Source organism: Cibotium barometz, chromosome 62 (assembly GCF_041138505.1).
Source record: "Cibotium barometz isolate CiBa-2024 chromosome 62, ASM4113850v1, whole genome shotgun sequence".
Classification (NCBI taxonomy): Eukaryota; Viridiplantae; Streptophyta; class Polypodiopsida; order Cyatheales; family Cibotiaceae; genus Cibotium; species Cibotium barometz.
The window spans coordinates 32949959-32967589 of record NC_141107.1 but is presented as its reverse complement, the minus strand read 5'-3'; the positions used below and the strand labels follow the sequence as shown (position 1 = coordinate 32967589).

The 17631-nt window shown below is 39.5% G+C and overlaps 1 protein-coding gene across 1 annotated transcript; it reads right to left on the bottom strand.

Moving 5' to 3' along the window:
- Window positions 1-850: 850 nt before the first annotated feature.
- On the bottom strand, window positions 851-3167 carry LOC147604383 ((R)-mandelonitrile beta-glucosyltransferase-like). Its single transcript, XM_086795465.1, has 2 exons — window positions 2613-3167; window positions 851-1956 (listed from the first exon to the last, which is right to left on the bottom strand). The coding sequence occupies exons 1-2, from the start codon at window positions 3112-3114 to the stop codon at window positions 986-988; spliced, it is 1473 nt and encodes a 490-aa protein (XP_086651591.1). The 5' UTR covers window positions 3115-3167; the 3' UTR covers window positions 851-985.
- Window positions 3168-17631: the final 14464 nt, after the last annotated feature.

The window sequence follows — 17631 nt, the reverse complement described above, 5'->3', positions numbered from 1 at the left end:
AAAGTTCTCTTTTTTGGACTAAAAACTTACTTATTTTAAGGAATTTTAAAATTGATGTGTTGAATTTTCCATCTTGATTGAAAAACATCATACAATTCAAAAATATTTTAAAGATGCAAAATAGTTTCCATTATTTCCTAGTAGATTGTAAACCATATTTTAATCTTCCTTCTTATGAACGTGAATTTTAAAATTATAACGAATGATCAATGATACCTATTGGTGATGGTGTTTCTGTTGTCCCATAAAAGTTACATGAAGGTGTTCGAGAAGAGAAATGGCCTTAAAACTTGATGGGGGGGGGGCGGGGGGGGGGGGGGGGGGGGGGGGGGGGGGGGGATGAATGCAAATTGAGCTTTAGTCTTGCACTATGTACGTGCAACGTGATGTCGCCCAAAACTCTGATGCCAAATGTTCTTGCATCAACATTGACTTGCTTAGTGAAGAACTCTTAGGGTAATTATTGCAATGCTAAAGAGCCCACTGGGATTTTGTTGCTGCAGACTCTCTTTGTGACCCACTTATCTATGTCTATTCAAAGTGAAGATCTGCTTTAAACAAAGTCAACCTCCATATCCTACTTAATGATGGTTGTAATGAGCAAATCATTACTCCAAAGATGAAAAAAAATCTAAAAGCTATAGTCAATTGTCACACAATATCATCTCCCATAAGCTTACCAAAATTTTGTAAACTAATCATGTGTTGTAATGTTTAGCTTAAGAAAGCCTCATCACAACCAAAAAGTGTTTTTTCAACAAAGCCTACATACGTTTGAATTATATCTTTTGTTGTTATGTTTTGATTTATTTTGAAAAGGAGTGCCTGGCAACCAACAAGCAAGATAATTTTTATACTCTCCTTGATCACATCAAAACTACAAAATATCATCTCCTATGAAATAAGGAGCACCACCCATCCATCATGTCATAAATGCATCTCCACCAGCCAAGGATTGTTTCCGAGAAATCCCGTACCCTAAACTCTAAGACACTCTGGTTACAAGAAAGTTTGGCCGGTTCCCTAGAGCCATTTCCTTAATGTCTTCAGCAAGCTTCTGCAAATTGGACCTGGAATGCCCGCTTTCAATTGCATGTCTAGCTGCTTTTTGGAGCTCCAACATCTTCCTCCTCACTATTTCCCCTTCTGGTTCATGCATCAAGGTTCTGATGGCTTTCCCTACCAAGTCACGTTTAATTTCCACCTTGCTCTTACCCACATCAAGCGCAATAGCTGCCTTCCAGTCTGTGAGGCACTTGAGGTTAGTATTTTGCTCAGACTCGCGAGGGCATCCAATTAAAGGGACCCCCATCCACATGCCCTCCAATGTGGAGTTCCAGCCACAGTGAGTCAGAAAGCCTCCAACTGCAGGATGTGCTAGAACAGATAATTGGGATACCCATGAGCTGATTCTCCCCCTCTCTTTTGTCCTTGACGCGAAACCATAGGGTAAGATGTCTGAAAACGTCTGGCCTGGTACCAAATCGGGGCGAATCACCAACAGGAATGGCTGCTGGCTATCCTCTAGACCAAGGGCTAGCTCTTGGAGTTCCTCAGAAGAGATTTTGGCATTGCTCCCAAAAGCTGCATAGATGACTGATGACCTTACCTGTGCATCTAGCCATTCCAAGCAACCATCGTCCTCGGGAAGTAGGCTTGTAGAGATGAGCTTCTTATGTGTGGCTTTGTCTATGCTGCCACCCACGGATGGTAGCAAGGGGCCAATGGGGTCAATCGGGATCCCCTCCTCTTGCAAAGCATGTACGATATCCCTCTCCAGATCATAGATAGAATGCACAATGACCCTTTGAGCCTCCTTGCCACGTGAAAAAGCATCTTGGAGGAAATGGAAAACAGGGGAGGAGATGGGATGGAAGGTCAAGTCGTAGAAGAAATCAGCTAGCCGCCACGGGCCAAGCCCCGGGATGATATCAATCAACGTCTCCTGATCAGCACCTGAAATGCAAAGATAAGAGTTTAAAAATTACAAAGAATGTAGGAACAAGCATGCCATATAAGTACAAGCATAACTAGGAGATACTAGACCTGGGACCAACACCAGGCCACGACTCCTCGCCTAAGTCTCGGTGTCCAATATACCACCAGTACCCATTGTTAGGCACGAGCCTGGCAAAAGCCTGTTCTAGGCCCTGACTTCCCAAGGGTTCTCCCTTCACAAATGATGAGCCCTCTACTCACTTATATAATTACTTAAGTGAAATAACCTAGCATAAGGTCACTCTAGAGTCTACACAGGGTCATCGACGTATGATGAACTCAAACTTAATGTCATAAACCCATCATTAGAGCCATTGATTACCCTTAGCCTGGCCTCAACATTTTTGTCATTTAGCGACATAATAAACTGGTTCAACAATCAGTACCACACATCCACATGCGCACATGTATATCGTGCGCTATGATACAGACTTATACATGTAAGAAATGGGCTAATATTATGCCTAGTAAAAAGATGGATGCTGACCCCATGAGAAGACTTCAACACTCATGACAAATGATGGTTGGATCAACAAATGAGATAAAAATCAAAGCAGCAAAAAGTAAATAACTGCTTCAGAAAACTATAGATTAGCATTTAAGGGTGAGGTTACCTGGATGGACAGGAAGGTAGCCTCTGCTGAGGAGCTGGGGTATGTAGTAACCCATGGAGTAAACAGTGACAGAGGAGGTCCAGAACTCAATCCTAGGGATGCCAAACTTGTTGGCAACATCTTGGGTCCATGGCAGAAAGCTGTCAGAAATGATGCAAGAGGCAGGGTGGCCCTCCTCTGCTAGTCTCTGTATGACCTCCTCTAGCGCCTCCTTCATGGCCGGGATGGAGTCGAGAAACAGCACAACAGAGGGGCTCACTGGCATCTTCTTCAAATCTGCAGAAACCCCATCAGGCAGTACCTCAATGCGGATCTCGGGGCTGCTTTCTGTGCTTTGGTTTTTGCTTTTCTGCAGCATGGAGAAGCTCCTCGCGGAGTGCACAAAGGTTATTGTGATGCCGGCAGAGAGCAAGTGATTGGCCAGCAGCATCATCGGGTTGATGTGGCCTTGTGTGGGGAAGGGGAACACCACAGCATGGGGTTTGTTTGGGGAGCTCTCCATTACTGCAGAGGTAGTCTCTTACTCTGGCTTTGTCTAGGGGTTCTTATGACCATTGAAAAATACATATAAATATTTATAAGTGAAGAAAATAAAAAGAGAATCTTCACATTTTTACAAAAATGAAAGTGCTTCCCTTTTTGTTTTTTGCTAATTTTTCACAAAAGTTGCCAAGCAAAATAAGAGGGAGAGTTTTTTTTCAAGAATTGAACAGTCAAAGAAACCTTAACAAACTATACTTGTCAAACAAGAGAATAACTAGAGGCATCTACCTACCTACTCTTATGCCAAAGATCACTTGGTGAGAGCTGGAAAAGAACATAACGAGGTGTTTCGGATTCCCCATAGAGAGCGATTCGTGGTAGCCGAGATAAGGCCATATTAGGAGATTTGGAAAAATCCCATTATTATGGGAATTTTCTTTTCAATCTACTTTTTAGTATATCTTGAGCATACTAATTCCAAAGTTGTCGGAGAATGAGGATTTAGAATCTACTCTTCAAGAGCTTTCCAACAATATGTCACATGAGGGGGTTTTGACAAAATCTTAAAAGGGTTCACCATGTCCCCAAATTTTTATCTTGCAAAATGGGAATTGGGATTTTTCCAAATTCCTTAATATGGTGTTAGATGGAACTTGCTGCCATTGGCAACAAGTCTACTTATCCCTTTATGGCCAGTGGGACAAAATCGAACTCAGGTCTTTTGGATTTCCCATATAGAATGGAGTGATTCGTAGTAGCCGAGATGGAACTTGCTTCCATGGGCAACAATGGAAGGTTAGAATGAGGATAAGGGTATCAACATCACCAATGGATAGAGAGAGAAGAAACATTTTTACACTATGTAGACTATATTGGCAGGCACATCAAGAGTTTATATCCGCTGAGGATACCACGACAACTAATAAAAAGTGTTTTGAGTCAAGCTTCGTACATGTAGCAACTCGAAGCCCTTGCCCTGGATTCTACTTTTTGCTTCTGAAATTTGCATGGGTTTTGCCATGGCATGCCAAATACATAAAGAGAGAGAGATATGTTGAATACCAAAGAGGCAAGATAGTGTAAATGGTTCAAAAAGCATAGTGTTGAAAGCTATGGAAAGTGCAGAACCTATATAGAACTCAAAAGAAAAGCCCAAAGAATAATGCATTTTAACCGCATGCACTACTGTGAAACAAGCAATCTTTACATGGTCGCAAAGTTTTTTTTAAAAAGCATTCATGGATAAGATCTTGTCGTGCTAGAGCGGTGCTTGACAGACTTTGTAGATAATTAATAATGTTAATAAGTCACTCCAAAGTAGTGCAAGTTTGGTTGAAAATAGAATGACTTCGAAGGTATGTCAACTAACCAATAAGAGTGGAGAGAAACTATACTTTAAATGCAACAAGCAAGTAATATAAGCAATGCAAGTCATCCCCATTCACTCTCTCCACATGCTTCTTTAATGGGAGTCGGGCCCTAGTGGCTCTCCACATTAGATTCCTTCTTGATTTTGGTGATCTTCCTTATTTACCTCAACCCTTGGGTCCCGGGCCTCCTTGCCCCCCCCATTGCTGCATATTCACGCTCGGACTCCATTCACTTGGATGAGTTGCATGCTCTCGACGCATGTTCTTTTCTGATTTTCTTCAACCACTCGGCTCCTCTCTCGAGCTCTTGGTGTACTCAAGTAGGCCAATTCTTCTGAGCCCTTTAGTAGGGCTAAAATTTGAAGGTCTACCCTAACCTTCTGTTGGAAGGCCGTAAAGTAGCTTAACCTTCAAAAATTCTATAAATATCTATGTTTGTATGTAAAATAGAGAAATTTTCAAAGTAGTGGCCTTCTTTACAACGCTAATTTTAGATGATGCTATCAATTCAAAAGAATTGATTCAATATTTTTTTATATTCAAAGATCCAACCATCACATGCACTAATCCCTAATGCATTCACACACCTTTGAGTATCCAAAGATACACAGATCCTAAGGGGAACCTTGCTTAATATGCCAATTGATTGTGCTTAATCTAAGAACTAATTGATTGTGCTTAATCTAAGACCTAATTGATTACTAAAACTAGAAGATGATGCTATCAATTCAAAAGACTCGGTAGTATCATGTCCCATTGTAGACACTCTAAGATCTAATGGTGGTTACTAAAACTAGAAGATGATGCTATCAATTCAAAATAATTGATTCAATATTTTTTTTAATTCAAAGATCTAAACATCGCATGCACTAATCACTAATGCATTCACACACCTTTAAGTATCCAAAGATACACAGATCCTAAGGGGAACCTTGCTTAATATGCCAAGTTATTGTGCTTAATCTAAAGCACAATCATAATTAGTCATGCCAAAAATGCACCAACAGACGTCCATGTAATAGTCGTCGTCGCTAATGCAAAAAATTTTGCTCTTGTTTTTTACCTACTTCCATGCTTCATTCTTAGAGCATGAAAGTTACACATGTGAAGATGCTATAATAATCATGGTCTCGCCAATGCCATAGCACAATAAAGGACAATTAGATGAATGGCTACACAATCCATGCCTACTTTTATTAGCTCGAGTCTCACACCCAACAAACAATGTGCCGAACAAAAAGCATATAATCAATATTAGCAAGGATTGTTGGTGCTGAATTTTACAAGAAAAAATCCCATGAGAATCTATATAAAACCACTTCTTAATTTTTGATGGTTTAGACCATAAGGTACGATTTTCAATCCATTTAATAAAGGCACTAAGGATTTATAAATCCTCCACTCCAGCCAAAAACAAACAGTTATCAAAAACCTCTCTTTTATTGTATCACCAAAATCAACTTTTAAAAGTTTCAAAACCTTTGCTATATAACACCTTCTAAGAATACATAGCAATGCTAATTAATTTTTCTCTCTATCAAGGTTTAAACAAAACTTCCTTTGTCTCATATGAAAGTTTCTTTCCTAAAATCTTAACCTATCTTCTCAATTTAATTAGGTCTCAATGGTTAATCACTATGGGTTTTCATGGAAACCACATGTATACATAACTAATATTTCACACATATAATTCAACAAACTAAACTTCTATACCTATCTTCCTTCATATGGATCATGTGGATACATTAGTTGATCGTGGCGGTATTATAGAGGATAGTGTGCATTCGATTAGTGATACATCCATTATAGCACACACCAGTTTAGTGATACTTTACATGTGTGTTCATGGGATACTTACGGCTAGCATAGGCCTGAGTTCCTTATGATAAATAGGATAAGCTATTCTTCTAGGGCTTTCACATGTGGAGATGTTCAGGATACCACTACTTCTAGCCTTCATAGTGTGCCTAGCAATGTTCGTGTGGATAGAGTTTATGTGTTTGAGCAGTCAAGGATAGTGCATGAGAGTAGTGATGATTTCATTGATGAGAGATGTCATAGTAGGATTATGCATATTGATCATATCCATAGTAGATCATATGACATAGATCCTGAGGGATTTGCATCTGCTGATCTAGACATTTCCTTAGATCCTATATTGCTAGAGATAGATTTGTCATGGGACGTAGGTCACATAGGAGCATCATTGATGGAGATAGACCATGTTTATGAGGATGACCTTGGAGACCTTGGGGATGCCATGGATGATGATTTAGGAGATGATACCATTTACTTTTCATGTGGAGATACCTCTTCATTTTTTAGTGTGATGACTATGATGATGTTGATGATTATATTAATATCCTGGATCATCATACACATAGAGGGTTTTACACATGAGGAGGTAGTGCATGGTTTGTATCATGCCCATATACCCATTGATGAAATGGATCATGTCTTTGACTTTTCGAGTGATGCTACATGGGATGATGGCATTGGTTTGCTCTCTTACCCTCGCATGATGCCAACCTTGAGACATGTCCTTTTGGCTCCTACGAGTGTCGACATGATCCTAACTTCTTTAGAGCTAGGAAATTTACTTTTGGATGTCGTATATGGCATTTGGGATGCAAGGGATTTGATTTTGTGGTGCATTATGTGGATTTACATGCATCGCATCCAAATTTTCATCCAAACAGTTATTTAGGCCATATATTTGATGGTATTTCTAGTGGGCATTTCACCTTTTGACTAGGAGCTTGGATACTTCCTTGTCAATCCAAGTGGTTACACATTTAGGCATAGGCCTCATGGACATTGTACCTTTTTGTATACCTTTGAATATCATTGGACATTGGATACCTTTACACCTCTAGATTTCTCTCTACTAGGCTAATCATGCTAATCCTAGCTAATCTAGATGCTACTTTCATCTTTGTGTATGTGTCTTATCCATTGTTACGTGAGTGTATATGTGCTTACAAAAGCTCAAGCTCTCTCTCCTCCCCCAATCTTTTCATGGTATCAGAGCCTAGTTTAGGCTATGGAGCTAAGTAGAGCACACAAAGGAAGCTACGAAGGTAAAGGAAGTGGTACACAGGTAAAAGTATCATCTCCTCTTCCCCTTCGTGTTTTGATACGACACCCCTTGGGAGCTACACGTCTCTGATTGATGAGCTGTCTTTGTAGATATGGAGGTACTTGTATGGTGTGCAATACGTTGTACTATAATTTTGCAGCTAGATTTATGTTTCAAGGGCGTTTCAGTCTCCGTTCTTTTGCCGCCACCACTTTAAGGTGTTTACGGGCACTTCTTGGAAAGCTCTGGTGGTTTGGAACTGTCTTTATCTTAGCTCTGGTTATTACAGTCCAACAGTGCATTTTAGGTGTACAGACAGTGATTACACATGTATTGTTGATTATGGGTATATGTGTGTGTATGTTGGTCATGTGTTGTAACATATAGATTGTGTAGAAGTACCATTTTACACAAGTTACAGCAATGTTGCACATTGCATATAAAAATTATTTATTTGTAGATTTTTGGTTGTTATGTAAGCTAAGATGTCTCTTATAACATCAACCAAATTTTCAATGCGAAGCTTGACAAGAATAACTTCCGTGCGTGGAAGTTTAGAATGACCAATTTTCTAATGAAAAAAGGATTTGGGAGTATGTTGAAGGAGACAATGAAAAGCCTTCAAAATTTCCTAAAGAGTGTGCTACTCTAGCAAAGATAAGCCATTCATAGACTAGAACCATGGTGCAAGGAAAGTCGTGTATTGGCTTTCAATCAATGTGACAAACACTATGACAGGGCATATATAGGATGTCAACACTCTAGCAGTGACATGGCAAACCCTGGTGAAGATGTTCCAAATGAACACAAAGGCAAGGAAGTTCCAACTAAAACATGAGTTGCATATAGTGGAGAAGAAGAACATGTCCATCCATGAGTATGATCAAGGGTATTGTTGAATCCCTTAGATGATGACTTGGTGAGCATCTACTTAAATGGGCTTGGCAAAGAATACAAGCTATTCAAGACCTCTATTACTATAAGAGAGAATGTCCCAACTTTCAAGATTTGGTGTCTATGTTAATCATAGAAGAGAAGTCTGTGGGTGAAGAATCTTCCTCCCAAAGCAAGAACACTTCAGAATAGGCCTTCTACTCAAATTCAGGTAGAGGTAGAGGTCACAGTCAAGGCAAAGGTGGTGGTTTGGCCGTTTTGAAAATCAAAATTATGGACAACATCAATCTAATGATTCGTAGCACAGTAGCCAAACACACACAGGTGGAAGGGGCCAGTCTCAAGGCAGGGGATTCAGAGAGGCCGAGGCAATTGGCAAAGACAGCAATTGGGATCAAATTCAAAGGATTGCTTTTATTGTGACAAATCACATCACTTTGCAATAAAATGTCATAAGAAGCAAAGTGACATGAAAAGTAGCAAGTTGCAATAAAAAAAATTATACATCTTCAAGCAAGCAAGATGAAGATAGATGTGAGCATTTTTTTGTTATGCAGTACATGATGTATTTATTGTGACTGTATATGTATCCACAAACGATGATGACGTATGGTATGTAGATTCGGGGGCCTCTGACCGCATGACCTGTCATGGTGAGTGGTTTAGAGATGCCAAAAATCTAGAAAAACCAAGTTATGTGACACGCAAATGATATTTTGAAGGGAGTTCAATCCCAAATGTGATTAAATAACACTCTATAGGGATGAATCTAGATGTAGATGGCATTGGCACATTTAGCATTAAGTGGCAAGTGGCACTTGGCAAGCGATCGGACGACACTAAAGTGCATGCATGGATGTAAACATTGGGTAAACTCAAAATTCACATGCCTCTTCTATGCCACACTAGAGTTGAAGATGAGAAAAGATTTAATGTAAAGAAAAAGGAAAAGAAAGGAAGGAATGTAAAGTAGATGGGTAAGAAAGATGGAAACACATAGCTAAAAGGAGAAGGTAAAAAACCCACCACCCCAAATGGGCCAACAGGATCAAGAGCTACAATCAAAATCTTCCCCTAAATTGGCACGAAATTGGTAAACACTAGGACCCAATGCCTGATATCCCTCTTTGTCATGTCCATCCATGTACACCCTACATGCAAGGCTTAGGATATTAGACGAGCTTCTCATGTTGCACATTAACTATGTATGGAACATAGAGCCGAAACAGAGATGCCTCGAGTCTATTGCCAAACTAGAGGAGATTTTGTCAAAAGTGGGGTTGCATGGAGGTCAATTAAATTCACAAAGGATGCTAAAACATCTGGGAAAACACAAGATCGGCCTAGTAAAATTTTCATGGGTGGCTCAAAGGTAAGGCATCTTCTATCCATATAAATGTTGAAAGTTATACAAAGTTTAAGGTGTGGAAGAAAATATGTGATTGCATGACACATAGAGGAAATGAAGCTAAAATGGAATTGAAGCATGCAAAGATATAGGTTTTCCTTGACACTCTTGTTCCTCTACTTGAGAAAGCAAGATTGACAAAGGAAGAGGTGAGCACCTTCAAGAAGAGCATCAACAAGTTTATTTTCACCGCCATGGTCTATGCATGGGGAGAAACACATATTAAACATTACATGGTAAGAAAGATCTTGCTAACACGTACTTCAAGATTAAATTTATTTATATTACTTATTTTTTTATGTTTTCTAGCATATATTATATGCACATAGTCCCTTTTTTCTGGATGAATTTGGGTTGCTTGCTCTCTAGAGCACACAAGGAATGGAGAGATCCCATTATATCACAAAAGCAATGTTCTTGGCAGGGAAATAAGAAAGAGCAACGCCCTTTAATTATTTCTTTAAAAGTTTGGGTGGGAGAAAGCATATATTTTTTAATGTTTTCTAGCATATATTATATGCACATAGTCCCTTTTTTCTGGATGAATTTGGGTTGCTTGCTCTCTAGAGCACACAAGGAATGGAGAGATCCCATTATATCACAAAAGCAATGTTCTTGGCAGGGAAATAAGAAAGAGCAACGCCCTTTAATTATTTCTTTAAAAGTTTGGGTGGGAGAAAGCACATGGAATCCCAAAAACAAAATCATCCCTTACATTCTGTTGTTAAAAATTTCATAAGTACGCGAGCATGGGTAGCCTCGCAAGGGCATCAATGATATGGTTTGCAATACATCATTGGCACAACAAGAAGTGGTTTTGCCAATAAAATCCACGGTCTAAACTTTTGTCAAGAGGTATGGAGATGTACTTTTCTAAACTTATTAATAGTTCTATTTATAAATAAGTCTCACTTATAAGGTGGTCACTTCTTATAAATAAGTCTCACTTATAAGGTGGTCACTTCTTATAAATAGGTCTCTTTCTTTTATTTGTTGTATGGCAAGGACAAACCAAACTGCGCATTGAGTTGTCTCTACACCAACTAACATTACATTGTAGGCCACTCTAGTAAGGTGTGCACATTCAGTAGGCAACACATGTATGTACTAGCTCGAAAACCATTTGCAACCATGATCTCAAACCCTAATAACCAACAATCTCTTAACCTTCATCTTTAAGGAGAGGAGTTTTTTTGTATATGAAATCTTGAACCTTGTCAACACATAAGCTACAAAACCTCTAGTCAATCCCATCCCCATCCTAACCCTATCATTCCTAACCCGGACCTACAACTCACAAAGGTAGTTGGGTGGTCTAATATAGTGATTACCTAGCTTGAATATATGCAAATAATTTCTATCACTGAAACCTCAAGGGAATCACAAGGGTTACACTTCTAGTGATGTGGCCCAACACATAGGATATTTTTCAAGGGATTCCTCCTATCTAAAACCTAGAGAACATTGAGGAGACAAGGGGTGAATATCGAGGAAACAAGGGATGAACATCGAGGAGACAAGGGGTGAACATCAAGAAGACAAGGGAGAAACATCGACAAGACTGAGACAAGGAGTGAACGTTAAGGATATCGAGGAGACAAGGGGTGAACAACCAATTCCAAGATGGAGTGAAGATAAAAGCACGTAAAAAGAGAGTGCCAACAAGGATGACCAAGGAAGAGCATGAAGAGGCTAGAAGATCAAGGAAGAGGGCAAAGAAAGAATGAAAGATGCTGGAAGAAGCAACATGCCAAGCAAAGGAAGCTAACCCTTAAGCGCAGGAAATAGTAGCCCACCAAGCATAGGAAGTAATGGCCTACCAAGAAGCAACCTGCCCCACGAAGAAGAAGAGCAAAGATGTAAGGAGCAAGAGGATGATAGAGAAGCCCAACAGGAAGGCATATGAAATATCACAATGCTTATGCCCGAGGGCCAATCAGCTAAGGGCAGCCCCCATCACCAATCATTCCATAAAGACAGAGAAGGTGAAGTCTCCCTAGGGTTAAAAATCTCTAAGAAATTCAAAAATATCCAAAGAGCACAAATTTATTGATACCAAAGGTAAATTTTAATAGAGTTATGAAGAAGGTCATGGACAAGGTTGGCCTCGAACATCATAGAGTCCAAGTAGGTGTTCTATAAGAGGCCTCTAAAGAGATTTTGGTCGGGCTATTTTAGGGCTTTGTCTTGTGCCATGTCCATGCCAAGTGGGTCACTCTAATGCCCAAGGACCTACAACTAGTTAGGTGGCTAGCTATAAATCGACAAGTCTTTGAATCCTGTAATATAGATATTGTCCATGCTTAGCTTAGTTCCTATTAGTCATGAACTCTATGGTCAAGTGGGGACACCTATGTGATCATTGTTTTCACATAGGAATGTGGGTGATGCCATTCTTTTAATTCCATATGTGATGTATGTAGATCAAGTCAACATTTATGTATGGGATGGGCCTTTTATTTATATCATTTTCCAAGATTAATATGTTTAATTAGCTATGTGCGTTAGTATATGATATAGTCAGGATTAATGTTTTTAATTGGTTGTGTGCGCTGACTAATATTATTTTTGTGTGAGTGATGATTGAGTGGCAGACTATGTGTTAGTCATCACAGGTGGAACATGACCACAATGAGATATCTTGGAAGACATGTGATCACCTCTTAGGTTTTCATATTTGGCATTTATATTTTTGGAAGGCCTTAGCCTTAAACCTTTGTACACAGCAAATAGTATTTTTATGCTTTTGGTAGGCCCAAGACTCAATAATTCAGCTTGCTATATTTTTGGAAGGAGCTTGTGTGCTCAAAGACTCAAAAAGCTATTGGACTGGAGTATCTTTTTGTAAAAGCAAGCATCAATATATTTAAATATGAGTGAGCGGTACGATAGACCACACTCACCCAGGGGAGATTGAACCCAACCATGTGTCGATGGTGACTTCTTTTCTATTATCAAGCTTTCATAGTTTATGCTATTTTGTTAAATTGTTTACATAAGGTTTTGGTTTTCACTTTGTGAAGTCTATGTTCTATTAATTTTTTTGTTTGAATTTGAGTAATTCTTCTCCAAGGTGTCATAAGATCTTGACAGTGACATTTGTAATAGCCTTTTCTAATGGAAAAATCAACATTTTTATTTATATCTTGTCCAAAATTCTCGTACCTCACACTTTCTTGAATGCATATGAGTGAAGGAAAAATCAATATTTTTGTGTCATATCTTTTCCAGTATTGTTGACCCATTTTATAATCATGCCTACATATAGAATCCTAAGGCATGTACACAATCATGCCTACATATAAAATCTTGATGAACGTACTAGCCTATATATACATCCCTAGGTTGTGCTCATCTCTAAAATGTGCTTTTTCTTAACGGGAATGTCTCGTTGCACCCATGCATTCATATAATGTTATCCTCAGTATGCCATGGATACATGAGCATAACCCACACATTGAAACTCTCATGATTTATCATCTGTTTTCAATGGTGAGCATATCTGTGTGAAAGGATTAAGGGAATCTAGTGGATGTGCACTCCTTAGCCACACCCAAGCTAAGCGAGCCATGAGAAAAAAGAAGAAGACTTATTCAGTTTTGGTCAATGAACTAACTACTTATTTAGTTTTGTGGTTAACAAGCTTACTACTTCTAAATGAACTCCTGTTATGGCTCACCCCAACCCCCCTTGAAACACCCCAACAAGAGATTACCTGGGGAACCACAACTGTCGTAGGATATTTCCAATGGCCGAGCTTGTAACCCTTGAGGTCTCCAAGCTCTACAACTCCTGGGGAACCACAACTGTCGCTCGTAGGATATTTCCAATGGCCGAGCTTGTAACCCTTGAGGTCTCCAAGCTCTACAACTCCTTGAGAAGAAATTCGACTGCGCCTCCACGAGTGTTGTCACACCGCCGTATTGCACTACTACCTGTACTTGTCCCTCCTCTCACCTCACTTCACTCACACACACTCACTAGCATCATGCATTAAAGAGAGAGATTAGCAAGAGGATTAGCAAGAGCAAGACTCGATTGCACAATGGGAGAGTCCTTTGTATTATGATAGATATTCACTTATATACATGGCCATAAGTGTTTACACTCACTTAAACTATGGCCGACCGAGCACTTTAGGCTCATAAGAGGCCTAATGCTATTACAATGACTCATCTCATAATATATCCATGAATTATATCACTTGGAACTTCATCCTAACTTACTACCACACGCTCTTGAGGTGAAAATCAGCACAAGTGAATATAGGACCACTACGGGCGCCCGTCCAAGTTGTAGATCTGGACACCATTGCTTCATATCTTGAATGTATGACCTTTTGGTGTATCTACCTTGACTCCTTGATATAAGATAATGGTAGTAGTTCTTGTTAACCCTAGGAATGGGTTAACATTCTCCCCTTCCCGATGCCAATCGCGTCCTCGTGATCACATTGATGAAGACCTTTAGGTAGGTGGGGAGAATTAGCAAGCTTTGTTGATGGCTTTTGATGTTGAGTGAAGTTCAATGGTCGTTGTCCCTTCGAAAGGAATAAGAAAGGCTAGTTAGTAAATGAAAAGGTTAGAGATTAGCGGGAATTCCTAAGAGGTGGGGGTGGTGGGGTTTTTGCGAATGATTGCATTTTTATATTTTTGTGAGAATTTTTTTTAAAATATTTTTTGCTCACTTTGTTTTTTGGCAATCATAAGAAGAGTTACATGTGATTTGTGGTAGTGGGAAAGCTAAGAGATGTTAATGATGGGGGAGAAGAGAAGGAAGAATCCGGAGGAATGTAGACATAATCATTAGAACGAGATTGTGTTTCTCAGTTCCTCATCTGATTCATTGAAGTGACATTCATCATTTGAAGCAATTTGCCTTTGATGATGTCCCTTTTTGTGAAAGGATTCTTGTCAAATGTTGTTGAGTAGGACCTATTCCCGCATGCTTCTTCCTCTATGATTTTTATGCTTTTATGTATATTTAAGTGCTTTATGAAGTAGATAAACATGAAGTACATTAAAGGAGTCAATTGGACTCTTATTGAGCTGTTGCTTGTTAATGTAGCCACTTATTGGTGCGAGGCATTAAAGAAGTACGCGACTTGCAAGGCTTAGATAGATACCTTCATGAAGGATTAGATATCACTATGTCGTGGTGATTTAGCTTTATATGGAGAGGTTTGTAATGTGAAAGAAAATTCCAGGTGATGGGTTGTACCATTGACCAGGCTTTCGCCCACCATGGCCGCTCCATCCAGAGATGTACCCAGAAGGTGTCGATGATGAGGTTTTGGTGCAAATCTTCTGTAATGCATAAGTATGGATATGTACTCATGGAGTAGCTCTGCTACATTAACTTAGCCAAAACAATGGTAATCTATAAGCTTAACAAAAATGTATTGGCTCTAGTGTTGAAGAGAGTTTTTTGTGATATTCTGCCATTTTGCACGTAGGCCATAGTGTGAATCTCTTTTATTTGTTGTTTTTTTTTTGTTACCACCTTACAAGCAACAAGTTTTTGTGTCTACTCTCCTTTTTGAGAGAATAGGTTCTTACATCTGCCACATAGCTTCTACACTCAAGCTTCTCATCCAAAGGGGTGAAAAGAGCATTGTTAGTTTATCCTTGATGCGCTTATAAGTCTTCGTTTGCAGAAATGGGAATTGATTCTTTTGTGGATCAATCGTTGTCGAGGTGGTAGGTACAACTTTTGGTTGGTTACCACCATTGGGGTTGACGGAATAAGAAAGCTCTTGTGTATGTGTTATATGCACGAGAGAGGTTGAGTGGTTTGCTTGGTGTTGCTTGGGTCTCCATTCTTCTCTAACTTTAGGTGAAGCTGTTGGGGTTGAAGGGGTTGGTGAAGCATTTCTCCTTTTGTTTGATCTTGGCAACCATATGATGGGATTTCCATCATAGTACTCGTGTTGTTGAAGCATGTTCATAGGCACCCATAGGAGTTAATGGTTGATGCCCTTGAGGTTTCTTTCTTTAAGCAGGCTTGGGTGATTTCTTGCTGCACTTAGGAATCCAAGCTTTGGTATTACCTTTGTTGTACCCTTGTGCTTTTGCAGTAGCATTGTTGAGTTGCTCGCTTAATCTTTTGTGGACGATGTTGTGGTGTACTTTATTCTTCCTTGGCCATTGAGTTTTGTGTTAAGGAAGAGGCTTTGATGATTGAGGCACCCAAATTGGATTGGCGCCTTCATAGTAGCCTTGAGCTACAAGTAGCTGCTCCTTCACCCACATTCTGATACCATTAAGATACCTTGATTTTGGTTGTCTTGGTGGGGTTTTCTTATTGATAAAGTTGAAGGTTTTGGGCCCACCTTCACATTGGTCTACGTTGAGGTTGCAGGTTTGAGATTCATGGGCATTGTTGTCAATGAGGCTTGAGTCTTTAGTGGAGTGGTGTTGGTTGATGATGTTGCGGCTTTAAAGCATGCATGCTTTTCCTATGGTGGGGGTGGTGGATGAAGAGGCATTGGCTCCGTCGGGGCTTTTCCTTTAAGTTCATTATAGATGGTTGCGCTTAGGGAATTTTTTCAAGAATAGCTAATGATTGCAAGGTTTTGGTATTGGACTTTGTTGGTGACGGTGGGATTGATGGAGTAGACGCTTTATCGGAGTTGATCGTAGATGCAGATGGTAGGTCATGGTGTAGAGAGACTTCCGTGGAAGAGTCTTGTAACTTTTTGCATTCAGTATCATAGAAATCCATTAGGGTTAGATCCTCTTCTTGGCAATATAGTATTCTCAACTTTGTATCATTGACTATCATGATGACCCTATCGCTAGTAAAGCACAGTGGTGCTTGGGCACAGCAATAGTCCACTTATACCTCAAGATCAAATCTGGTTCCAACACATAATCAACTACGAAAAACTTGCAAGTAGGGGGGTTAGTCTCAATATACATTGTATGTTCAAAGTACCCCAAACATGGCATGTTCAAGCCTTTTGTGTGAATGGAATTCTATCAGGATGAGCCATGAGTGTTGGTTGTCAGTTGTCCCAATGACACCTAAGTGGATATTGTCATGATGTTATGAGTAGCTTGAGGGCTAATCAATGCACGTTTACGCTTAACATCATTGCCTATAGGGAAATCTAACCTTACCATGATAGAATCTTTAAGAGGAACCATGGATGTTTTAGTTTCTATTTCAGCTTCAGATCCCATTTCGGTTTCATATTCCCATTCACTTTCATACTCTTTTTGGCTTTCAACTTTTTCAAGAGTGCCCAATGTGTATAATGGCACACTTGATCCTTTGACAAAGTTTAAGTGAGGTCTGTTTGGAAACTTGTGAATCCTCACAGTCCTATTCTATGTAGCTCTTAATGTCTTGGTATAACTCATGTTTAGCCTTTAAAGGTGCAAGTGCTGATTAACTCATGTTTAGCCTTTAAAGGTGCAAGTGCTGATGCTATGCTAGCTTCACTATGAGAGAAGACTATGAGAGAAGAGCACTCCTCCAAATGAGGGTTTGAGAGGCTACTTTAATTTTTAAAGGGAATTATCAAATTCCTCACATGCTTTTTCAACCACATCATTCATGCAATCTGCCTCTAATGACTCTTATGTAGAGAATATGTCTTTCTTTTGAAAGGGGAAGTGATACTCCTTCGGTTTTTATATTTTGGTTGCTTTTGTAAGTTTGACATTATGAGGTTCAATCATAATTGGTGATCCTATATGACACTCAATAATGCTAAGCATGCTCTCTTGAGCGTGCTTTTTGTGTTCCACATATGTCATGTGATCAAAATTTTCAGTTTGG